Here is a 27,476-nt window from a genome sequence, read left to right on the forward strand (position 1 = left end):
TGCATTCCCAGGAACTTAGAACATGGGAGCCTAATTGCCCATTTATCCCTACTTTTGATATTCGTATCTGTAAGTTGCTTTTATTTCTTTAGAACTGCACAATACAAGTTTTTAGGCATTAAGCTGGTACCTGTGGATCTATACAAGCCTGTTCTGTTATTATCCTGGATGTTTCTGGTATGAATGAGTTTAGATCTTGCATCAATAAGTTTGTGACACTGCAAACATTAGAGTTTTTCCAAAGCCCTCCAGTGCCCCAAGTAAATCATTTTTGTGGACTTGGCAGCAAACACTGTGTGCCACACCATATTTTATGTTCTCCCTTTTTGAGTTTAATCTTATTCCTGTCTTATCATTTGTTAATGTGACCTTCCATTTTCTGTACTTAAAGTACAACTCAATCCATGCAAGGGGAAGACTTTTAATGCCATACTATTTTAGCTTCCCCTCTCAGAATTTTTTAATCTAAACAGTCAAAGGCTTTGGCAAGATGACAGAGGGGATAATTTCCACTATTTAATTCTACTGGAATTGAATTTGTGAGATATTATGTTGGATTCTCAGTATAGAAGCCTTTACAGAAGTCAAACTGTGTTGTTAAAAAGTTATTCTCTGAATGGTGGTTCACCATTCTAAGTGGATTTAGGTTGAAATACTATGCAGAGATGAAGAGGCTTACAAAGGCAGGAATAGGCTGGTGAGTTGCACCAAAGCAGTAGTTGGATGAAGACCACAACAGCAGCTTCAACTCAGTTTATTGATGGAAATCTAGCTCTTGCCGAAATTAGCTCTCTCTCTCTCTCTCTCTCTCTCTCTCTCTCTCTCTGACACACACACACACACACACACACACACACACACACACACACACACACACACACACACACACTCTTCCTTCTAGCTACCACTCCATCTCTCTTACCAGTGTGTTCTCAAGGTGATGGGACATATGATTCATGCCCGGATGATATGGTGGCTCGAGTCTCACAACTTTTTATGAATGCACAGTGTGGCTTTCAACACGGCATTCTGCAGTGGACCATCTCATTATTTTGCCCACCCATGTCATGAATGGTTTTCTGCAGAAATCCCAGATTGTCGCTGTGTTTTTTGATTTGGAAAAGGCCTATGACACCTGCTAGAGAGCTAGTAACGTCCATACTCTTCACATGTGGGGCTTCCGTGGCCACCTACCCTGTTTCCTTCAGACATTTTTAAAAGACCGAGTTTTCGAGGTGCATGAAGGGTCTGCCTTGTCGGACACCTTTATCCAGGAAAATGGTGTGTCTCAGGGTTCCATTCTGAGTGTCATTCTCTTTGCTATCACCATAAACCCTATAATGGCCTGTCTCCCACTGGGCATCTCCGGCTCTCTTTTTTTTTGACGATTTTGCCTTCTATTGCAATTCTCTATGAACCTGTCTCACTTAGTGGCATCTTCAGCAATGTCTTGATTGTCTTTACTCGTGGAGCATCAACAATGGCTTTCGCTTTTCCACTGACAAAACTGTCTGTATGAATCCCACGAACGCTGACTGCAAATTTGTATGTCCGTCTGGTTATTTGACCTGTTGTGCTGCCATTCACAAACAGCATTCCAGGAGGTGTTTTCCTACAGGATAACACTTGCTCACATACTGCTGTTGTAAGCCAACATGCTATAGTGTGTCAACATATTGCCTTGGCTTGCTCGATAACCAGCTCTACCTCCCATCGAGCACGTATTGGACATCATCTGATGACAGCTTCAACCCATCCACAAACATCATTAACTGTCCTTATATTGGCCAACCAAGTGCAACAGGCATGGAACTCCATCCCACAAACTGACACATGACACGTGTACAATAGCGTACCAGCATTTGCATTTACATTTGCAGTGGCTTGTCTCACACTCCCATTGATCCTGCAACGTTAATCACTTTACATACGTTGTCTCAACAAATATATTCCTGGTATTTCATTACTCTACATTAATTATTTTTTGGTGTTGCAAATTTTTCCGTCAGTGTACCTGGCCTTTCTTTAACCATCCCTGGGGCAATGCAGAATTCTCTTCCCAGTAGCGAGAAAATGCCGTTATTCCAATTTTGAAATCACATAAATTGCCTCTTCAAACGGACAGCTGTCGTCCAGATTGTTTACTCAGTGTCCTGCAAGTTACTTGAACATATGGTTAGTTGAAGGCTGTATTGTGTCCTTGAATCCCCGGATCTTTTGGCTTCGATCCAGGGTGCTTTTCGCCAAGGGCGCTCTACTGAAGATAATTTAGTCCACTTGAAGTGTGCTATCTGAACAGCTTTTGCTCAGCATCAGTTCCTTGTTGCAGTTTTCATTGATCTGCCTGTATATCTTATGATACCACATGGTGCCATAACGTCCTTGCCACCTTAAAGGAGTGGGGCCTCCATGGCCCACTCCTGATTTTTATCCAGAACTTTCTTCCATGTCACACATTTTGGGTACAGGTTGGTGCCTCCTGTAGCATCCCCCCCCTGCAGGAGAAGGGGCTTGCACAAGGTTCTGTTTTGAGTGTCACTCTCCTTTTTGTGGCTATCAATGATCTGGCGGCAGCTGCATGACATATTTTGTCCCCATCATTTTTGTTCGTCTGCGACGGCTATTGCTGGAGGCAGAATGCAGGGAGCAATACACCAAGCACAATCCTGGGCTTTCACTCATAGCATCCATTTTTTGGCTGCCATGACCTACGTTATGCATTTCTGTCATCGTGTTTTTTAGGTCCGGTCTTTGATGCCTAGTTGACATGGCTTCCCCGTCTTTGCCAACTAAAGCAGACATGTAGGTCGCACCTGAATGCTCTTTTATGCCTCAGCGGTGTGGTCCACTCTACTTTGATATGGCTGTATGCAGCATTGGTGCAGTCACACCTAGATTACAGGAATCTCTCATATGACTTATTATCAGCTTCGACATTACGTCTGGATTCGATACACTATTGTGGGGTAAGACTGGTAACAGGTGCCTTTGGACTAGGCAGCAGTTCCACTATTGTGGGTTCTGCACCATCAAAAATTGATGGCAGCTGCTCACCCATAGTACCCTAACTGTCATCTCCTCTTTCCAGATACAAGATCTACCTCCCAAAACGGCAACACAGGTCTGGGGCTACGATCACCAAGTTTGAGTCTTGGTCAAGCACACAGTTTTAATCTGCCAGGAAGTTTCATATCAGTGCACACTATGCTGCAGAGTGAAAATCTCATTCTAGAAAACTCTTTATCTGTAATTCTCTTTACATATTGGCTATTTTCTTCACATATGGGGGACATGGTCTCATCTGAAAAGTGAAAGTAAGCCTGTACAAGGAAGGGGTGGGGGAGGGGGGGGGGGGCAGTTCTCAATTCTTGAGCAGTGACCCTCATGTTTTTTTTTTTGTGCAATTTGGGTTAGTTTATGTTCAATCCTTGCACCCAATTTACTCTTTCATCTACCTACTTTTTTTCTCGTCAAGCAGAATGATATTTATGCCCGGTGCTTAATACCTGTTTGTATCACTTACAATGCTGGTATTTATGAATTTTTTAGCATTTGACTCCAGAAAGACCATTTTTCTTTGTAGTGAGGTCTTGCCAACAGCAAATTTTCTGGATGGAAAGTCGCTCAATCTGCTCATATACTTTAAAATTTAAAAGTAAATCTAGCAATGCTAGAATGTATACAAAATACTGATATACCCATTTTCAAGTTGTTGTTTAAAGATTCGCGACTTTTAAAACTTACGTAGATTATCTTTTTGATGATAGAACTTTACATAAGAAGTTATTAAGAACATTGCGAATATCACATGACGAACAATTGAATGACTAAAGCAGTGTTATCAACCCTCATTCATTGACACATGTAATAAATTCATCGAAGCAGTGAAGTTCAGAGCTGTAAAAATTTCTGAAATTAAAAGTATACATTGCCTAATGAATGTATTATTTTGGGGTGAAGGAACACAATAATTGTTAGTTTTGGAATGTAATAATTCACTATGGCTTCATTTTAATTCTAATAAGTTTCACACTGTAATGAAACATTGTCTAAATGCCTCTCTTTCTCTCTCTCTCTCTCTCTCTCTCTCTCTCTCTCTCTCTCATTTGTTATAACTTACCGCTGTTATATTGTATTTGTATTGCAGTCATTACATTAAAATTGGCTATATTGATTCTGCAATTTATACTATTATGTTATTGCTAAGAATTGATTTAAAGAATAAACGTATATATTTATTTGTAAGATTTTGTAAATTTATACCACTGGAACTCTTTCAAAATATTTGATTGCGTAATACTGCCAATAAATACAATGACTTTCTTTCATCTGTTTATAATTGTAATAGATGTTGGTCACTTTGACTCCAAGTATGTTATACAGAAACGCAGTGATTTTTTGCAAAAGGCAAAACTATGTGTTCGAAGAATTGTGGAGAGGAGGGTACGTGATGTATTTTAAGTAGGTTATAAAGAGTAACTATAACAACAAAAACAATAAATTATTTGTGATTGGCAAGCTTTCGGAGCCAATGGCTCCTCCAGACAGAAGCGTTGAAGGGGAAAGAAGAAGGGTAAAGGAAAAGGCCTGGAGAGTTCCAGGAAAAGGTGTAGATTTTGGAAAAGTCACCCAGAACTTCGGATTAGGCGAAAAATAGAAACGACACATGTCATATACCAGCTATTATGTAAACACTGTTCAGCTTTCTACATCTGCATGACTACCACCAAATTATCAGTTAGGATAAGTGGGCATAGGCATAGTGTATATACTGGAAACTCACAATATCCTGTTGCAGAGCATGCTCTACAACATGGCATACGTGACCTCGGCACTTGTTTCACCACACATGCCACCTGTATTCTTCCGCCAGACACCAGTTTCTCAGAACTCCGCAGGTGGGAACTAGCACTACAACGTGTCCTTGGTTCTCACCACCCACCTCACCTTAATTTACGTTAATTTCTCCTGTCTCAGCTTTTCTTCACTGTAATTACTCTTTGCTTCACTCCGTTTTAGCTTTCTACATCTTTCATTGTCTTTCCCGTCTATTTTCACTGCCCCCTCCCACAACTGTTGCATACAATACACTTACCTTCTCACTCTTATTAACCATATACAGTTTTAGTAGTAATCTCTGTCTTGCATATTACCCTGTCTTCCACCTTTAAGCTCTCAGGTTTCCGAATCTTGCCGATGCAGTCCCCAACAATTAGTCTTTCCTTCTCATCCTGTACCGTAAGTCACCCATGACCCATGGTTCTGGGTGACTTTCCCAAAATCTACCCCTTTTCTTAGACCTCTCCAGTCCTTTTCCTTCATCCTTCTTGCTTCCCCTGCAACCCTTCAGCCTGAAGAAGGAGTCACTGGCTCCAAACGCATGCCTATCACAACAGTCTTTTATGTGTGTGTTCTGCCACTGCTTGGTGAGTAGATTTTTTATCTATCCAATTAAATAATTTTATAAAGAGTATCTGTGTGTGATGTTTTTATTGGTATACAACTTGTTATAAACAAAACTTATTTTTACCATTTAATATGTTTCCAGATATTTACCAGTGGTAAAGATGAAATTGGGTTGATTGTACTTGGTTCTGACAAGACACAGAATCCACTTGATTACCCAAATGTTAGTGTGGAGTTTCCTCTTGCACTACCTACATGGCAGATGATATCCTTTGTGGAGAAATCTTTTCATGAAAGTGAAATAAAAAGAGATTGGATAGATGGTGTTGTTGTTGGCATGCAAGTCTTGAAAGATGAGCTAGAGTAATTATTTAAAGCTGTCTGTTTCATGACATTCCTGGAACATGTTCCAGAATGTGTGTTACACAAATCACAGTGACATAGTTGTGACTTTATAAACTTGAATCAATATGTTTTTGTAATGAAAAAGAAACAGAAGGCACAATACCTGCAGAAATAGGAAATTTTTTTGTGTGATTTTACTGCATGAATGTTTTTTACAGTTTTTCAGCTCAATAATTAAGGAGGTATTGATACAAGGCTTTGCCAAAAACCCATCTGTCACCTACAATTCCAGCCCTGTCACTGGCATTCCGTACCCCACAATATGACTGGGCCACTATGAAAGCAGCCACATCATTGTCAAATTCACTGAAACTACTGCATAGCAATTTGCTTGAGTATGGCTGCAGTTGTGGTCTTCTGTTTGGTTTAAGCACTGCGTCAATACCTTCTCTTTATAGCACTCAGAGGTCGCGATCTGCGACTGTTTTTACAAGTGGCAAGAGAACTTTTCCTCTAGTTGCTTGTTTTTCACTGAAAGATGCAAATATTTTAGAATGTAGTGCCCTATGTATATCTGTTAGAATAGCCACAAGGTCTGAAAGTTATTTTCAAATGATTGAGCTCTTCTACAGAGTATTGAAATTCACAGATTCCTCCAACCTGGTCCAACAATGTCTTACATACTCCTCTTCCTCCATGGATTGTTTCCAGTGTTTGGAGATGAAACATTAGGCAGCAAAACGTGCCTTATAACCAAAATCTAATGAACATATAATTAAATTAACTAAAGATGTTATGTTGCACTCTCAGGTAAGACTGATCTTGAATACAAAGCCAAAGTGGAAATTAATTGTAAGCTGCAACATTCATCTCACTTTTTGTTATTGAAATTATTCACAGTGCCATAGGGAGAATTGAGTTTATGTGTTTTATAGAGTCAGATACACGCTGTGGCACAGGGTGCTGTCCATTATTCTCCTGACTATGATGTCCAGCTATGGTAGTCTTCCTTCTTCTTTGGTCTCCATAGTGAATTTGATTTTGTGGCGTGTGGAGTTCAGATGTACAAAGAAGTCAAGAAGTTTGTCTCTTCCATGAGGCCAGATGACAAGTGTGTTATCCACGTAACAGAAGAAGAAGAAGAAGAAGAAGAAGAAGAAGAAAAGAAGAAGATGGATTTCCATTTGGTTGACATCAGGGCCTCTTCCTCGAAGTGCACCGTAAACATATTCACAATCTCTGGTCAGAGTGGGCTGCCTATGCCGACTCCATCTGTTTGCGGGAGGTGGGTGTGCCATGAGTCAGTGAAGTGGGAAAGTTGACCAAGTAATATGCGTGACGTGTCATACGTCGACCGATATTGAGAACAGAATAAAAAATTCAGAGGCATTACTTTTCAGCACTCCCATGCATATTCTGCATGCAAGAAAAGCTTATGGAGCGGGTTTCTCATTCAGAAATTCTATTTCAGTGTTGGTTGTTTACACGAAGACCGTGTTAAGCATAATGGAAGAAGGAGAAATGTTTATCAGCATTCCAGATTTGGCAGTGGCAGGCTCATGGTCTGCTGAGACTCTGGTTTATTGTTTCACTATATTGCTGCTTGCATTGCTCAGAATCTCATTTTGTGCCAACATAGAATTGGTAGGTTCAGGAGGGCCATGCTAAATGCCTTGCAGGGCCTCAGCAGTGCCACCCAACTAGCACCTGAGAGGGCAGACAAGTGTTCGCTCATGCGTACGTGATCCTGCAGTGAAGTTGTGTACATTTAGTCAGGAAGTGGGCTTGTATACAGTGAGACAGATATCCACACAGACAATGTGATGGCATCTGGAGCAGCACAGACTGTCAAGCCCTTAATGCAGCTCTAGAGAGAGGTGAACTGACAGCGGTGCAACTGACAACAATGCCAGACACAGGAATGGCACTGTGTCATCATGTCAGACGAGTCTCGGTTCTGCAACATCGTCACAATTGATGTACTTGTGTTTGGAGGCTCTGATGCCAACAGACCTGGCCAGATTGTACCTGTCATTCTCATGCAGGTCCAGCATGTGATGTGATGGTATGGGGTGCAACTGGATACATGTCACAACTTCTGGTTCACATATCCAGTAATTTGGACAGCAGTCATTGCATTTGTGTTTTGTTAAGGCCTATCGCTGTGCCCTAGTTTCAAGGGCTCCGTGATTGTAGATTGTATTTTATTGGTCCTGTTGTCTACATAGCAGCTTATGCGTAAGACATTGGACAAGTCAAGTTATAAATATACAGGCTGAAAGTAATTTCAAAGCATACATATTTAAGCTTACAATAATACACTTTACACACAAGTATTTATATAACACATTTCATAAATTTAAATATTCTTCAATGGAATAAAAGCAGTGATGCTGTAAATATGACTTTAGAGATTTTCCAAATGTATTGACCTCAGTGATAGCTTTTATGTTTTCAGGAAGTTTGTTATAAAGCTTAACTCCCATGTGAAAAGTACCTTTTTGGCACAGTGCTATGCTGATTTGAGTCATATGTAAGTTCCTGTTTTGTCTGGTAAAGTGCTCATGTATATCACAGTTTTTTTTAGCCTCTGGTCCTTGCCTATTACATTTAATTTAAAGAACAAAAGGGTTTCCATAATGTATACACACGGTAATGGGAGAATACCAGATTTCTTAAACAGGGGTTTACAAGAGTCTCTAGGCTTGCACCCAAACAAGATTCTAATGGCCCTTTTTTTGTAGTTTAAAAGTGCTATTAGCTATTTTAGAGTTTCCCCAGAAGGTGACCCCATATCTAAGACGAGAATGAAAGTACGCATGATATGCATTCAATACTGTTTTCTCACTACAGCATGATTTTAATGAACAAAGAAGATGACGTGTTTTGGTCAGTTCTGCATTGAGACATTCAATATGCTTGTTCCATCTGATGTCACTCTGCAGCCAAAGTCGTAAGAATTTGGTTTCAGTACTGTTACCAACTGCTTCGTCATTGATAGAGACTGATGGGATAAACATGTCCTTGTTAGGAACATTGTGGAATTTTAGAGCAACGGTTTTCTTACTGTTTATTGCAAGCCGATTACTCTGTGCCCAGCTGCTAAGTTGTTTCGTGACTGTGTTTACTGTCTGCTGTAACTGTTCATTGTCATCTCCTTTTAGTAGAATCGTGGTGTCATCTGCAAATATGATTGATTTGTGTGCATCAATATTTAAGCTTAGATCATTTATGTACAGAAGAAACAGAAGGGGTCCCAATACGGATCCTTGGGGTACACCACATTTTATTTGTTTATAGTCAGATAAGTGATTAGATACAGTTTTTAGTTCAATATTTGTGTGCTTGACGCACACTGCCTGCATACGATTTGTCAGGAAGGAACTGATCCACTTGTTGGACAGACCTCGAATACCATATCTTTCTAGCTTTGATAGCGGAATTTTATGGTCCACCATGTCAAAAGCTTTTGACAAGTCAATAAAGACTCCTATTGTTTCCTGTTTTTTGTCCATCAGGTTTAGGATGAAATTGATGCACTCATAGACAGCAGTTGTCGTTGACCTCTTATTTCTGAATCCATGTTGTTCATTACATAGGATGCTGTTTTTATTTATAAATTTCATAAGTTTCTCATACATAACTTTTTCCAGTACTTTAGAGATGCAGGAGAAAATTGTGATGGGTCTGTAGTTATTTACATTGTCTTTATCCCCTTTTTTATATACAGGAATAACTTTTGATGTTTTTAACACATCAGGGAAAGTGCCTGCCTGAAGTGAGCAGTCGCATAAATGTGTGAGTACTTCAGTTAGGTTTGATGCGCTCTTCTTTAACACTGTTGCAGGTATACCATCAATACCTGCCAATTTGGAATTTTTTAGTCCTTTTATTGCTTTAGCTACTTCATCTTGTGAAACAGAACCGATGTACATTGATCCTCTACATGTACTTATTTTATATTCATTTGCCTGGATGCTCTTAAAATTTGATTGTAACATATTTTCAGCAACACCTGTGAAAAAGTTGTTAAATGTGTTAGCTACTTCTAAGGGGTTTGTTACTTTTTTATTTTTATGTGATAGTGTTATATTTTTCCAAGGTTGTCTGTATTCTCCACATTCTTTTTTTATAACACTCCACATAGCCTTTGATTTATTAGCTGAATTATAAATGATTTCATCATTATGCATTATTTTTGCTGCTTTTATTACTTTTCTTAATATTTTGGAGTATTTTTTATAGTATGCGCGTACTACAGGTGAGGAATTTTTCGAGTTACATATTTCATGAAGTAGTCTTCTCTTCTGGCATGAAACCCTTATTCCCTTTGTGATCCAGCTGTTTGTTCTAGAGTTTCCCCGTATGGTTAATGTTTTCAGTGGGAATGCAAGTTCAAAGAAATGGGTTAATGTATCAATGAAAGTGTCGAATTTTTCATTAATATCATTCATTTTGTACACTCCTAGCCATTTTTCTTTGTGTAATAAGTTGTTGAAGTAGTTCACATTATGCTGATTATAGCTTCGATACGCTGTTCTAAAAGACATGTTGTTAATAATACTGCCTTGTACTTTTATGCTTCATATTTGAGCAAGATGATCACTAAAACCTGCATTGAAAATTTTTAGTGAGGTGTTGTGTAAACTCTTATTTACTAGAAACTGATGAAGAGCTGTTTGACAAGTTTCTGATACTCGGGTAGCTGCTTTTACTTCAGCCTTTAAATTGAAGGACGTTGCAAGGTTCAAAATGGTCTCCCTATTTCCACTATTCATGAGGAAGTCAATATTGAAGTCACCACAGATTATAAATTCACAATCCATTTTATTTACTTTATTTAGCAATGACTCCATTTTGTTTAAGAAAAGTTCAAAATTCCCAGACGGTGATCGGTAAACTGTAGCAATAACCAGGTTGAACTGAGTAATTTTTATAGCTGCAATTTCATAATCCTTTTCGACATTTGCCCTAGTTAAGTCAGGTAGTGTAATAAAATCTACATTATCCTTTGTGTAAATTGCTACCCCACACTGTTTGCTGTTTTTCCTGCAGTAGTAAGCAGCCAAGACAAATTTGTTTATTTTAGTATTCTGGATTAATTCTGGGCTAAGCCAGTGCTCAGAAATGCATAACACTGAGATATAATTAAGTTCATGTGTTAATAGAACGTTAATTTCATCGATCTTATTACGCAGGGATTGCACATTATGGTGATAAATTTTTAAATCGGGCGTATTCACAATTTGGTAATTGGGAATCATATTTACAGCATCACATACCTCTAGTTTAAATTAGGAATGTCAGCAGCGTTGTATTTTTGTTCTTCTTTCTTGTTTATTTTGTTTTCCTCGCTGTTGGAAGGATGTTCAGGAAGCTGATAAATTGTTCTATCCCTTACAAGTCTTTCTTTGATGTTATCTTTTAACAAGATAATGCAAGACTACACATCACCTGAGCTGTACTGAGCTACCTCGATACAGAGAGTGTTCCACTGTTGCCGTATCCAGCATTTTCTTCAAATCTGTCACCTGTGGAGAACGTCTGTTCACAGGATGCCAAGAGATGGGTATGCCACCAGCCGCCAGCCACCAGTCGCCAGCCACTACAGTTGAAGAACTCTGACATATGACATTCAGTTGAGTAGCATGAAATGATGTACCCATGGCTGTAATCCAACCTCGATTTGATATCCAGTGTGATGAGAGCTGTTCTGCTTTTCCAGTTTCAATACTGAAATTCATATATTATTTTTATGCTATCCTAACCAGATTGGACTGTGGTGTCATACAGCATAAAATATCTTACAACGTGTTGAATTAGTTATGAGAAGTGTAGAACAGCCAGCAGGGGAAAGATGTTGGCAATGAGACAGCTTTTATGTATAACACCAGTACAGTGTTTCACAGTGCATAATGCTTCTGCAGATTGAGAACAAAATGTGTGGTTTGCTTTCATCCATTTTCACAAACATAGCCTAAAAAATAATGTTGACATTACTGTGCATTTCACTCTGAGGCATATTGCACTCTGAGAATGTTCATCGAATTCAGTTACTTTGTATTATATTTCAGTAACAGTGACATAATAGCAAATTGGACTGTATGAGTATTTACGGATTTTTTTTCCAGACACACACTACCATTTCTTCAGATTTATTCAATTTGGGTATAAATCCTTTCCAGCATATATGCTGTACACAAAATGTTGAACATAAAATGTAGCTATCTGCTGATTTAACATCTTGCTGAGTATACCGGTACAATATTTTGTTGTAACAAATAGTTCAATGTATTTTACACACTTATAAACTTATTTATACAGTTATAGTAATTTATACCATTACATTAATGTTGTACCTTAATGTTCTGGAAGACGATATTATAAGGAACCTCATACTTTTCCTGGATGATAGAGTTGTCTATAATGAATTATTGCCTGAAAAAAATCTGCACAAATTTGAGTCAGATCATAACATTTCAATTTGGTCCAAAGATAGGCAACTGAGTTTAAGTTTTCAGAAATGTAAATTGGAGCACATCACAAAACAAAAAAAGACAGTATTGTATGACTACATTATCAAATAATCACAGTTTTAATTGGTCAACTCATACAAATATCTGGATGAAATGAAATGGTGACATAGACTCACTTGTAGGCAAAGCAGAATGCAGACTTCAATTCATTGGTAAGACACTGGAAAATGCAATCAGTCTATAGAGGACATTGCTTACAAAATACTTGTGTGGCCCATTCTAGAATATTGCTTAAGTATGACCCATAACAAATAAGGCTAATGGCAGACATTGAATGTATACAAAATAGTGTAGCATGATTGATCATAGATTTATTTGATGCATGGGAGAGCATCAAGAAGCTACTAAAAATTGGAAATGCCAGACAAGTGAAGATAGACGCCAAATATATGACAAAACCTAACTTATGAAATTTCAGGAACCTGTATTAAGTGAGGTATTTAGGGATTATACAATAACCGCATATGTATCACTCCTATAGGGACCATGAAGGCAAGATTAATTACAGCATGCACAGAACCATTTAAAGAATCATTCTTCCCACACTCCACATGAGCATTGAATGGGGAAAAACCATAATGTGTGGTACAACAATGTACTTTGTCGGACAAACCCACAGTGGTTTATACAGTGTGCATGGAGACATGGAATCAGTTGACAGTAGCTGGGTAATGGTTCATATTGATTCCCATTTCCCTGTTGCAGTAGGTGATCTTATGCCTCTAATTATTTTTCCATTGCTATCTTAACTTGCATTCTTCAATTCAGTTTATTAACCCTTCTTATCTCTTTGTATTAGGGCAAATGTACAGTTAACTTTTGAGGAATTTGTATTTTCAATTTATCAACTGGAGTTTTGTTTCATATGCAGCAGCAATGTTACAAATTATTTGTTTCAGTTTCTTTAGAATAATTTGCTGTTTCACGGGTGCTTTGAAGGAAATAAAAGATCTCGAAAGTGTCTTAATGACAACCGATGGCCTCATGTTGACAAGACAGCTGGTTGCCTTGCAGAGGGCAGGGCTTGACGGTCTGAACATCAGCTTAGACACCCTGCAGTCCCAACGCTACAACCAGATCACGAGGAGGGAAGGCTGGGAGCGTGTCATGGTTGGCATAGATCTAGCCTTGCAACTTGAATACGACCCTGTGAAGGTATTACTAGTGCAGCTGTCATCGCATGCAGACTTTCATAAACAAAAGATATAAATCTGTTGTTAAGAATATCAATACAAGAATCACCATTTTAAAGCAGTATGCCCACACCCTCGCCCCCATCCCCGCTCCCACCCTCACCGCTGTCTCCACACTGCAGCTGTAAGTGAAGGAAGGTATATTAAGACAGAAGAAGTAAATTTTAGCTGACGATGCTAACAGTTTCGTAGTTTATACAACATAAAAAGGATGCCTTGCAAGTTTACCAATTAAAAATCTTATATTTTCCTCCCAAGAGAGTCTTATGAGACTCAAGATCTTTACAGTTTCTCTTTTTTTCTTTTGTGTCTTTAGTTTAAAATAAGTTTCCACTATTGTGGTGTTGTTTTGGTAAAAATACTCGATTGTTTGGAAAAATTATTCTTAATTCTGTAGTCACATTTTTGTTGTGTCTAAGTGCTACTGGTTTCAGTAGCAAGTGCCAGCATCAGTTCATCTTATTATCAAACATTTCTGTGCAAAATAAAAGCTGACCACTGTGGCCGAGCGGTTCTAGGCACTTCAGTCCAGAACCGTGCTGCTGCTATGATCGCGGGTTCGAATCCTGCCTCAGGCAGGGATGTCCTTAGGTTAGTTAGGTTTAAGTAGTTCTAAGTCTGGGGGACTGATGACCTCAGATGTTAAGTCCCATAGTGCTTAGAGCCATTTGAACCATTTTGCAAAATAAAAAGCTTCTGTACAACTGCAAACTAGACATACCATTTTCAGGGTGCAGTTCACATCTATTGAAAGCACAACAGTGACCTTTACTTTTAGTAGATAAGACACCTACTGAGGTAAGTGACTTGATGACTGCACACAAGAAGTTGTCATTTATTCCATATGTAGCTACCATGCAGACTCATATTTTGTATTAGTTTGTCCTTACTCTTCCAAAAGGTTAAACCTTGTCTCTGCAGCCACAGCTTCCTTTCTTCAGCAGTTGTCTTCATCTCCATGTGTGAAGAAAATCCCATTCATTGATCATATTGTTTAAGTAGGATGTTCTCAGTCATCCCCTTGTTTTCTTACCTACGATCTTGCCTTCAGAAATGTTTTTTAAAAGATTATCATCTCCAGTTAAGTGTCCAGTGTATTTTGCTTTGCCCTGGCCTATAACTTTCAGTGGTTCTTTCTTCTCTCCTATTTCCTTTAATTTTTCTGTCAATGCAGATAGTTCTTGTACTTCTCCTCCAGAACCACATTTCAGCAGGTCTGAGGCGAGCTTCCTTTGGCTTTTCTAATGTACAGATTTTGCATCTGTGTGTCAGAACACTCCACACAAAGGTCTTTACAAATATTTTCTTAATGTGGAAGCTGATATGTTTATTCAGTTGCAGCTTCTTCTTATTTTGGAAGGAACTCTTCACCTGTGCTATTCTTTTCTTGAATGCCTTGAAATATTGATTGTTTTCTTGCAAAATGCTACTGAGATATTGAATTTCAGTTCCTTTCTTGAGTTGCTCATTGCCTGTTCTTGTGTCAGTCCTACCTCCTCCTCCTTTCTTGTCTGTAGCCATAACTTTTGTCTTCTTTGTATTCATTTTTAGCTTTAGTTTTACAACTTCTTGATTTAAGGCCTGAAACATTTTATTTAGTTCCTACTCTGATTTACTATTGTGATGTCGTCAATCTGCAGTGTATATGCATGCAATTAAGTTTCCATATCGACATCATGCTCCAAAAACCACCTAACTGTGTGTGGCAGGGGGTACGTCTCATGCCACCAACTGATCCCCTCTGCCTTGTTCCACTTGTGAACAGTGCTTGGGAAGAATGACTGTCAGTACACTTCTGTATTATCTCTAACTTCTCAAATTTTCTTCTCGTGATCATTTCGTGAATTGTATATGAGAGAAACTATTATGTTGTCAGACTCTTCTCGGAAACTACTCTCTCGAAATTTGGGTAGTAAATCTTTCCGTGATGCACAACTGCTCTCTTATGGCATCTACCACTGGAGTTGCTGAGCATCTCTGTAATGATCTCACAGCGACTAAATGATCCTGTGACAAAACACTCCGCACTTCATTGGATCTTCTTTCTCTCTTCTGTCAGTCTTACTGGGTAAGGACACAGGGGTAATTTACATTCACTTAAGATTCTTCCTGTGAATCTTAGTCTGGCATCTGCTTTTCTATTGCTGTTTTATGTGGTCATTCCACTTTAAGGTTGCTCTGGATAGTTACTTCTAGATATTTTATGGTAGATTCTGTTTCCAGCAATTTGTCATTAATAGTGTAGTTGTACAGTATTGGATTTCTTTTCCTGTGTGTGTGTGTGTGTGTGTGTGTGTGATATGTTACATTTATTTATGTGCAGGGTCAACTGCCAGAGCCTACATCATTCACCAATCCTCTGCAGGTCATTGTGCAAATTGATACTGTCTTCTGTTATTGCTACTTTCTGATGGACAAGTGTAGTACCTGTGAACAATATTAAGGAGCCTCTGACACTTTCTACTGGATCATTTATATACATTGTAAATGTAATGGTCCTATCACATTTCCATGGCGTATTCCAGAAATTACCTTTTGATTCTGGTCATCTTTTCTTTGTTGTTGCTATTACTTCCTTGATGAACATATTAAGGAAGTAAGGTGATAGAAGGCACCCGTCTCTCACTGCCCTTCTGGTTTTCCTTCTTTCATATCCGGTTCAGTACTCTGACTTTAGTATATACTCAAAATTAATCATCTGTCCTTCCACTTTGGACATTACTTTAAGGAATGATGATATAATGGTAATCTGTTTATTAAACAATATTTTAACGATACACTATGCTTTCTGATCATATAGTGGCTTGATGATGGAATTTGATACTGAAATTAGTAATCATTAGACAAAATAAAAGTGAAGCTATAATAAAAGAAAGTAATATTTTGGATCATGTCAGTTGTTGTTCCAAACAACTGCACGTCAGGAATAGGTTCAAATGGCTCTGAGCACTATGCGACTTAACTTCTGAGGTCATCAGTCGCCTAGAACTTAGAACTAATTAAACCTAACTAACCTAAGGACATCACACACATCCATGCCCGAGGCAGGATTCGAACCTGCGAACGTAGCGGTCATTCGGTTCCAGACTGTAGCGCCTAGAACCACACGGCCACTCTGGCTGTCCAGGAATAGGTACTAAATTATTTGTCCGCTGATGACCTCACAGCTTAGAACACTAAAACACAAATGTTAATTGTTTGCTATGTGCCCTGGTAGAGTTTACAGCTGTTTACAGTTCACGATTGGTTGTTGGAGATTGGACATTACTCACATAGTGTATTTAGTGCACAGTGCAGAAAAAGGCAGTGTCCAGAAAAGTAAACAAGTGTAAAGGCAAAAGTTTCATGACAGGATGTTGTGTCACCATACTTGGAAGACAATTATAGCCAAAGACAGAAATTTAAAAGAAACTGGCTCATTTGAGCTGCGGAGACCTAGTTGAGGATTCTCAGTAGATAATTGTTAGCACAGTAGAATTTATAAAGAGACAATGTCAGTTCGTGTCAGGGAAGGTTGATTGGTAAGTATCTATCAGCTTTCTCGTAAAACTCACAATTTGAAGAATACACATCAAGGAAAAGGTAGAAGTCCAACAGTGTCAAATCTAGACAATAATATCGATCATCCAACAGTTTTGCAAAATCCCCAGTTGTACTTTACTTACTTACTTACTTACTAACTTACTCAGATTTGCTGTGTACCATACAAGGAACTGGTTTCCACTAGTTCACTTGATCAGCTGCCAAGTTCTCACCTTCCTCCAAGTTTGTGTCCATGGATTGAAGATTCATTGCAAAAGTTCCAGGTGTTAAAAGGTCTTCCTGTACATCTGTATCTGTCCATTGATTTCAACAACAGTGTTGATTTTGGGATTCTTCCACCTTACATGCGTAGAACATAACCTGCAATCCTCAGTCTTCTTTCAACAATAATTTTGTGCAGGCTGTGTAGACCTCTTATTCTCAGCACTTCATCGTTTGTAACTTGGTTGGGTTAACATCTTCAGAATTCATCTCTAGCATTGTTGGTGAAAAACATGGAGACTGTGTGCTGATTTTACTGACATTTTCCAAGTCTCACACATATAAACGATAAAGGAGTGCAGTCAAAGCTTTGTTGGCATATTACAGACCTAATTGCCATATGGACTGATTTTCCAGTTCTGCTGGTGATTTCTGCATCTGTGACCTCATTATTACATATAAAGCTACCGAGATATGGCAATCTGTCAACATCTTGTATTATCTTCTATTGCACTGTAATCGGGGAAGAGACGAGTAATTTCCACTTACTTTGCACATTCTGTTTACCTTATCCCTATTAATTTTCAGCCCTACACAATAGGGCATTTAATGAGAAAGCATATAAAAATTAACTTGATGCCTTCCAAGGAGACGGTCTCTACTTAGTCTCTACTCCTTCAAGCCTGACTTTGTAAGTGTAGACCAGACATGGCTTAAATTCAGAGAAATAGTATCGACATCAATTAAGAGATATATACCAAATAAATTGAAAGGATACCAAATAAATTAAAAGGGTGGTGCACAAAATATGTCAAAACTCAGCTGCAGAAGCAATGAAAAAAAGCATGTCAAAATTTAAAAGAATGCAAAATCTCCAAGATTAGCGATGTTTTACTGAAGCTCGAAACTTAGGGTGGGTTTCAGTGCAAGATGTGTTTAATAGTTCCCATAGTGAAACTTCGTTTTGAAATCTGGAAGAAAATCCAAAGAGGTTCTGGTTGCATGTGTAGTACACCAATGGCAAGACACAACCAATACCTTCACTGCGCAATAGCTGTGGTAATATTACTGATGACAGTGCTACTAAAGCAGGGTTACTAAACACGGATTTCTGAAATTTCTTCACCAAAGACAACAAAGTTATTATTGCAGTATTCAAATCAAGAACAACTGCAACTGTGAGTAACTTAGTAGTAGCTCTCCTCAGTGTCATAAAGCAGTTATGTTTCTTTCAGAGAATGCTGATACAATAGCTCCATTAGAAATCATATATAGCCCTGGAGATTCTAAAAGGTATCAGATAGATTATATAATGGTAAGACAGAGATTTAGGAACCAGGTTTTAAATTGTAAGACATTTCCAGGGGCAGATGTGGACTCTGACCACAATCTATTGGTTATGACCTGTAAGATTAAAACTGAAGAAACTGCAAAAAGGTGGGAATTTAAGGAGATGGGACCTGGATAAACTGAAAGAATCAGAGGTTGTACAGAGCTTCAGGGAGAGCATAAGGGAACAATTGACAGGAATGGGGGAAAGAAATGCAGTAGAAGAATAATGGGTAGCTTTGATGGATGAAGTAGTGAAGGCAGCAGAGGATCAAGTACGTAAAAAGACGAGGGCTAGTAGAAATCCTTGGGTAACAGAAGAAATATTGAATTTAATTGATGAAAGGAGATAATATAAAAATGCAGTAAATGAAGCAGGCAAAAAGGAATACAAATGTCTCAAAAATGAGATCGACAGGAAGTGCAAAATGGCTAAGCAGGGAGGGCTAGAGGACAAATGTAGGGATGTAGAGGCTTATCTCACTAGGGGTAAGATAGGTACTGCCTACAGGAAAATTAGAGAGACCTTTGGAGATAAGAGAACCACTTGCATGAACATCAAGAGCTCAGATGGAAACCCAGTTCTAAGCAAAGAAGGGAAAGCAGAAAGGTGGAAGGAGTATATAGAGGGTCTATACAAGGGCGATACACTTGAGGACAATATTATGGAAATGGAAGAGGATGTAGATGAAGATGAAATGGGAGATACAATACTGCGTGAAGAGTTTGACAGAGCACTGAAAGACCTGAGTCGAAACAAGGCCCCTGGAGTAGACAACATTCCATTGGAACTACTGACGGCCTTGGGAGAGCCAGTCCAGACAAAACTCTACCATCTGGTGAGCAAGATGTATGAAACAGGCGAAATACCATCAGACTTCAAGAAGAATATAATAATTCCAATCCCAAAGAAAGCAGGTGTTGACAGATGTGAAAATTACCGAACAATCAGTTTAATAAGCCACAGCTGCAAAATACTAACACGAATTCTTTACAGACGAATGGAAAAACTAGTAGAAGCCGACCTCAGGGAAGATCAGTTTGGATTCCGTAGAAATACTGGAACATGTGAGGCATTACTGACCTTACGACTTATCTTGGAAGAAAGATTAAGGAAAGGCAAACCTACGTTTCTAGCATTTGTAGACTTAGGGAAATCTTTTAACAATGTTGACTGGAATACTCTCTTTCAAATTCTAAGGGTGGCAGGGGTAAAATACAGGGAGCGAAAGGCTATTTACAATTTGTACAGAAACCAGATGGCAGTTATAAGAGTCGAGGGACATGAAAGGGAAGCAGTGGTTGGGAAGGGAGTAAGACAGGGTTATAGCCTCTCCCCGATGATATTCAATCTGTATATTGAGCAAGCAGTAAAAGAAATAAAAGAAAAATTCGGAGTAGGTATTAAAATCCATGGAGAAGAAATAAAAACGTTGAGGTTCGCCGATGACATTGTAATTCTGTCAGAGACAGCAAAGGACTTGGAAGAGCAGATGAACGGAATGGATGGTGTCTTGAAGGGAGGATATAAGATGAACATCAACAAAAGCAAAACGAGTGTAATGGAATGTAGTCGAATGAAGTAAGGTGATGCTGAGGGAATTAGGTTAGGAAATGAGACACTTAAAGTAGTAAAGGAGTTTTGCTATTTGGGGAGCAAAATAACTGATGTTGGTCGAAGTAGAGAGGATATAAAATGTAGACTGGCAATGGCAAGGAAAGCGTTTCTGAAGAAGAGAAATTTGTTAACATCGAGCATAGATGTAAGTGTCAGGAAGTCATTTCTGAAAGTATTTGTATGGAGTGTAGCCATGTATGGAAGTGAAACATGGATGGTAAATAGTTTGGACAAGAAGAGAATAGAAGCTTTCGAAATGTGGTGCTACAGAAGAATGCTAAAGATTAGATGGGTAGATCACATAACTAATGAGGAAGTATTGAATAGGATTGGGGGGAAAAGAAGTTTGTGGCACAACTTGACCAGAAGAAGGGATCGGTTGGTAGGACATGTTCTGAGGCATCAAGGGATCACCAATTTAGTATTGGAGGGCAGCGTGGAGGGTAAAAATAGTAGGGGGAGACCAAGAGATGAATACACTAAGCAGATTCAGAAGGATGTAGGTTGCAGTAGGTACTGGGAGATGAAGAAGCTTGCACTGGATAGAGTAGCATGGAGAGCTGCATCAAACCAGTCTCAGGACTGAAGACCACAACAACAACATATAGCCACTCATTTGATAAAGATCCATACCTAGAGACTGAAAAGTTGCTCAGGTCACACCAATGCTCAAGAAAGAAAAGAGGAGTAATCTACTAAATAACAGACTCATATCACTAATGTTGATTTGCATTAGGATTTTGGAACATATATTGTGTTTGAATATTATGAATTATCTCAAAGATAATGATTCATTGATAAATAGCCAAGATAGATTCAGAAATATTGACCTTTTAAAACACAGCTAGCTCTTTAGTCACGCAAAGTAATAAGTGCTGCCGACTGGGGCTCTCAAATTGATTCCATATTTGTAGATTTCCAGAAGACTTTTTGAAACAGTTCCTCACAAGTATTTTCTAATCATATTGTGTGCCTATGGTGTATTGTCTCAGTTGTGCAACTGGATGTGTGGTTTCCTGTCAGAAAGGTCACAGTTTATAGTAATTGATGGAAAATCGTCAAGTAAAACAAAAGTGATATCTGACATTCCTCAAGGAAGTGTTATAGACCACCTGCTGTTGCCGATCTACATTAACAATTTAAGAGAGAATCTGAGCAGTCCTCTTAGATGATGCTATCATTTACAGTCTTGCATATCATTTACTGTCTTGTAAAGTGATCAGATGATCAAAACGAACTGCAAAATGATTTAGGCTACCTATCCATATGATGCAAAAAGTGGTAACTGACCTTAAATAATAAAAATTGTTATGTCATCCGCATGAGTAGTAGAAGGCATCTACTAAATTTTGGTTACATGATAATTCACGCAGATCTAAAGGCTGTGAAGTCTATTGAATACTTAGGAATTACATTTACAAATAACTTAAATTGGAATGCTCACATAGATAACGTGGTGGGAAAGCAAACAAAGGACTGTGATTTAATAGTAAAACATTTAGAAGGTTAGGATTACTAAAGAGACTATCTACAACTATACTTGTCTGTCCTCTTTTGGAGTATTCTGCATGGTGTGAGATCCTTACCAGATAGGACTGACAAAGGACATCATTTAAAAGTTCAAAGAAGGGCAGCTCATTTTGTATTATTGGGAAACAGGAAAGTGCATGCCACAGATATCGCATGTGAATTGGGGTGGCAGTCATTAAAGCAAAAGCATTTTGCTGGAGCAGGTTCTTAAAATTTCAATCATCAATTTTCTCCTCCGAATGTGAAAATATTTTGTTAGAGCCCTCTTACATACGGAGAAATGATCATTGTAATAAAATAAGAGAAATCAGAGCTTGTACGGAAATATTGAAGTGTTTGGTTTTCCTCAAATGCTGTAGGGGAGTGGAATGGTAGATAAATAGGTTGAGGGTGGTTCTCTGAACCCTCTGCCAGCAATTAATTGTGAATTACAGACTAGTCATGCAGATATAGATAATGTAGATAGGCTTTCAATATTGTGCACTGATTCTCTAATTTTATACATTGCTCAAATACTTTCGTGGCGCTTTGGAGTGACCCCTTCAAAATAACACTTTACCAGTCTTCTTAATATGTATTTTGGTAACCAGGTTGATAAGAAGTTACAACAATACTCTCTTATTACTCCCCAGTTTTGGGTTTTATTAATGAACAAAATCGCCGCAGTGTTCCATAACAATTACGGGCTGAAGTTTCCTGCTGATGGAACCAATATGATTTTCTGTGTTTCTGAGCATACAGGTTATGTATGCTGTTTGGAGCCTGTTGTATGCTGAATCAAATGTTTTTATTGTTGTGATCTTCCATCTGAAGATTGGTTTCATGGAGTTGCCCATGCTAGCTTATCCTTTGTGACCCTCTTCACCTCTGGGTAACTACTGCAGCGTACACTAACTTGAACTTGCTTACTGCAGTCAGTTTTTGGTCTCCTACAGTTGTTACCCCCATTATATTCACAGATGACCACATATTGTGGAAACTGCATATTGTAATGTAGGATGCAACAATAAGGTACAGAAAGTTTCTGTTGAAAATTACGAATTATTTAGGAATAAAGGAGATGGCTCACCAAAAGGCAGAAGCACTGTCTCATCGATAGGCACACGAACAAAAGGTATGTAGAATGAGATTTTCACCGTGCAGTGGAGTGTGCACTGATATGAAACTTCCTGGCAGATTAAAACTGTGTGCCGGACCAAGAGTCAAACTTGGGACCTTTGCCTTTCGTGGGCAAGTGCTGAGCTATCCTTGCACGACTCACGACCCGTCCTCACAGCTTTACTTCCACCAGTACCTCGTCTTCTACCTTCCAAACTAAAAGGTATGTTACTTGGCGAGCTTCCAGAATGCACTTTCTTTTTCTAGCTGTAGGGAAAACATGTGCGCGCGCCCACACACACACACACACACACACACACACACACACACACACACTCTCTCTCTCTCACATGCGCATGCATGTCTCCTTATGCTGTGGTCGCTCAACTGCCAGCTCTTTACTGGCCCATGGTGAGTGTTCTGGAGTGAGGTGGGGCTTTAGAGTGGGGTAGGATGGGGTGGGTTGAGGCAATGTGAGAGATGGAGAGAGATGGGAGGGGTTTGGAGGGAAGCATTTAGTGGCTCGTGGGAGAGTGGGGAGCCATCTGTGGGCTAGCTAGGGGTGCAGGTAGAGGGGTCAGGTGCCAGACAGCTGGGCACTCATAGACGAGGGTGTGACGTGAGATAACAGCACACAACTAGCTGATTTGCGAGAGGGGGAGAGAGGGGTGTGTGTGTGGGGGGAGGGGGGGGGGCTGGGAGTTAACTTGGATTTAGGCCAGGAAGCAAAGGATGTGCTGTAAGTATGGCTACAAAAGTTGACTATTCTTAAATAAGATCAGCTGGTGCCAATGTATTGGAAAGTAACTGGCACACAAAGTGCAATTGTGGCTCCTTTTTCTTCAAAAGTTTTAAATAGTCTGCAGAGCAAATTGAATTAGGAGGATCAGGCATTTGTGTGGGTCTAGGAAAGTAAATTGTAGAGCCAGATAAAAGGTGCACAAGACAGGAGGGGTACTACTACTCATCACTGCTGTATCGTGCTACTAGTACATGTCAGTGTGAGTGCACCGAGAGTGGTGTTGCCGTACATGCGTCTTTAAATTGGTCACGGACTGATCATTGCGGGCTGGCTGCTGGAGGCCGTCTCTGGGAGCCAAGCGTGCCGTGCGGTCCCTGCCGTGCCATCTGCTGGTGACTCGCACATATATTAGTGTGGAACAGTGCTGACTGACTCTCTGTGTGATTCTAGTTTGTAATGTGCACATCAGTGTTCTGTGTCTTGTTGAGTCCTTAGAGGCATATTGTTCGGAGGTTATTATTAAAGCCATATTTGTGCGACTTGGATCACACTTCAGTATTTATTTATTTATTTATTTCTTGTTCCATAGATCCAGTTAGTGAGTCAATCACAAGGATATGGAACGTGTCAAATTGTACAGGTTTCAATTTAAACTATACAAGGGCAATTCAATGGCAAATTGTACATAGTTTAAGTAAGACATACTATAAATACAGTAACAGATACAATATCAGCTAGATAACATAACAACCATTTGACAGAAAAAGGAGTTTCAAATAAAGGTTAAAGGCAAGAGCACAAAGTTAAATCAGATATTAGGCCTACAAGAGTAAATACATGTACAGCCAATCTGTTGTTACAAAAAGTGAGCTAATTCCCAAATGCACAATAAAATCAATTGAACTACTTCTAGACACAATAAGTTTAGTGATGGTATACATTTTCTTTCAGGTATTCATCCACAGTATAATAAGATTTCTCTGTCAGGTAATCTTTGAGAACTCGTTTAAATTTTGGCAGTTCTGTATGAACACATTTGATATGTAGTGGTAGAGCATTGAACAGCTTAATGCTGGAGTAGTAAACTCCTTTTTGTACCAGAGTGAGACGTTTCATTTCTAAATGTAGATTGTTTTTGTTTCTGGTGTTATAACCATGGAATTTACTGTTGTCTTGGTAGATGGAATAATTTTTGCACACAAAGGTCAGCAAGGAAAAAATATACTGTGAGGCAGTTGTTAGGATACCTATCTTCCGAAACAAGTGCCTGCAAGAGTGTCTTTGATTAACCCCACACGTTATTCTGATTGCTTTTTTTTTGGATGGTGAAAACTTGTTTTGCAAGTGGTTGGTTCCCCCAGAATATGATAGCATATGACATCAATGAGTGGAAGTAGCCAAAGTAGGCAACCTTAATAGTGTCAACTTCAGCCACTGAAGAAATTACCCGTAGTGAAAATGTTGCCGAGCTAAGTTTTTTACATAGATGAAGAATGTGAACTGACCAATTACATTTACTGTCTATGTAAGCACCCAGGAATTTTGTTTCTTCAACTTTCTGTATTGGTTGATCTCTACATTTTATGTCAATTTCATTGGGATTACTTTGTGATGTATGGAACCTCATATAATGAGTTTTATCTGCATTGAGTGAGAGACCATTTGAGGAGAAACAATTTAAGATGTCATTAAAAACAGTAGTTGTAGTTTTTTCAAGATCATGATCAGTCAAATCGTCAATTAGAATTGTGGTATCATCGGCAAACAGGGTAAATTTGCTGTTTGTCTCAGAACAAAGAGGAAGATCATTAATAAAGATGAGGAAAATCAGTGGGCCCAAAACGGAGCCTTGAGGCACACCACACGTTATCATGCCCCATTCAGACGAGGCAATTTCTCCAGAAGAGCCATTTAGCATTACAGTCTGCTTCTGATACTGTAGATATGATTGTAGCCACAAGCCAACAGTACCACCTAAACCATAGTATTCTGCCTTTTTCCAAAGAATTTGGTGGTTTACACAGTCAAAGGCTTTCGTAAGATCGCAAAAAATACCCACTGGAGACATTTTTTTGTTAATGGCTTCCAAAACTTGGTTGCTGAAAGAGAATATTGCCTGTTCAGTACAAAGACCGGCACGAAAACCAAACTGATTTTTGCTTAAGATACTATGGAATTTGATATGGTCTACAATCCTCCTGTGCATGAGTTTTTCTAGAATTTTTGAGAATGTAGTTAATAGGGATATTGGGCGATAGTTTGTAACAATGCTTTTATCCCCTTTTTTAAAGAGAGGAATCACTACAGCCAACTTAAGTCTGTCAGGGACAATCCCATCTTGTAGGGATGCATTGTATATGTTGCATAAGGCGGGACTAACAAATTTATAACAGTGTTTCAGTATTTTACTAGAAATATTGTCCACACCAGCAGAATTTTTGTTTTTTAATGATCTAATTACTCTTATGACTTCGCTTACAGTAAATGGAGATAAGGATAACTGTGGGATTCTGTTGCTAATAGCTTTCTGTAGGAGGGACAATGATTCTTCCATAGAACCATTACAGCTTGTCTTCTCTGCTGCTCTCAAAAAGTGGTTATTAAATATTTCTGCAACCAACTCAGGTTTCTTTATGATACTGTCCCCTGTTTTAATCTCTACCTGAGACATGTTCCCTGTTGTCCTGCCAGTTTCCCTCTTTATTACATTCCTTATAGTTTTAATTTTATTTTCTGAGCTTTCAATTTCTGATTTTATGCACATACTTTTAGATTTATTTATAACCTTCTTGAGAATGCTACAGTAAAGTTTGTAGTGTTGTCATTTCTTTGGATCATTACAAGTCCTGAGAGAACTGTATAACATCCTTTTTGTTCTACAAGATGTTGTTATCCCTGTAGTGATCCAAGACTTCTTGGCATTGCCTATATGACTATTTCTAACTACTTTTTTTGGGAAAGATGGACTCAAATACAGACATGAATTCATTTAAAAATGAATTGTACTTTTTGTTTACATCTGTTTCCCTATCAACTCGGCTCCAGTCTATCTCTTTTAGGCTATCACTGAATTTTTTAAGGCCCTGTTCATTTATTATCCTAAAAGATTTCCAAGAATGCTCGGAACTGTTGCACACACTGATGTAATTGAGCCTAAGCAAGTGACCACCATGATCAGAAAGGCCAAGGATTGGATGTACAGTGATCTCATTCCATGTAGACTTATCTATAAATATATTATCTATCAGACTTTTACTGTTAACAGCAACCCTAGTTGGGAAATCTACTATTGTCATCAGATTATAAGACTCCATTAAATGTACTAAATCAGCTTTACTATTGCTCTCATTTAGGAAATCAACATTAAAGTCACCAGTAATTATCAAGTTCTTGGACTTTGAGTACAGTATGGATAATAAAGAATCTAAGTGCTTAAGAAATACATTCAAATTCCCTGAGGGAGATCTATACAGTGCTAACACTACAGCCGTGAAGTCATTTACAGTAATCTCAACACCACATACTTCAATTTGTTGCTCTATACAATGGCTCTTTAAATCTAATGCATTGTAAAATATGTTGTTTTTTACATAAATTACCACTCCACCTTTTTCCATGATGGTTCTTGAGTAATGCGCTGCCTGACACACAGTATTACTTGGTTAGTACATCACCACAAACATATGGACTGGGACTGTACATGCTTTGACAGTTTGCTACGTCTCTCTCTTCTAGGACTGACATGGTAGCTGCCTTGCATTTCTTAATGACTCTGACCTTGTCAACCACAAACCGAATCTTAGTACAGTCATGATTTCCCTGAAGAGATTACATGACAGCAGAGACTTGTAAAATTGTGTTACCCATTTCTCTAGCCAGTGAAGATTCATTCTATACCTTCAGATACAGTGTCATTTAGGAGTAGAACAGCAAGA

General features: G+C 38.7%; 1 protein-coding gene across 1 annotated transcript in view; it reads left to right on the forward strand.

The window, feature by feature from the left end:
* Positions 1–4,314: 4,314 nt before the first annotated feature.
* Positions 4,315–27,476, forward strand: part of LOC124616663 (molybdenum cofactor biosynthesis protein 1-like) — a gene marked incomplete at its 3' end in the record, with an annotated part of 42,565 nt that continues 19,403 nt past the window's right edge. The window contains exons 1-3 of the mRNA XM_047144992.1: positions 4,315–4,443; positions 5,549–5,769; positions 13,187–13,442. Of these exons, the coding sequence (XP_047000948.1) occupies positions 4,315–4,443; positions 5,549–5,769; positions 13,187–13,442 (606 nt within the window). The remainder of the gene's footprint in view (positions 4,444–5,548; positions 5,770–13,186; positions 13,443–27,476) is intronic.

This window comes from Schistocerca americana, chromosome 5 (genome assembly GCF_021461395.2).
Source record: "Schistocerca americana isolate TAMUIC-IGC-003095 chromosome 5, iqSchAmer2.1, whole genome shotgun sequence".
Lineage (NCBI taxonomy): Eukaryota > Metazoa > Arthropoda > Insecta > Orthoptera > Acrididae > Schistocerca > Schistocerca americana.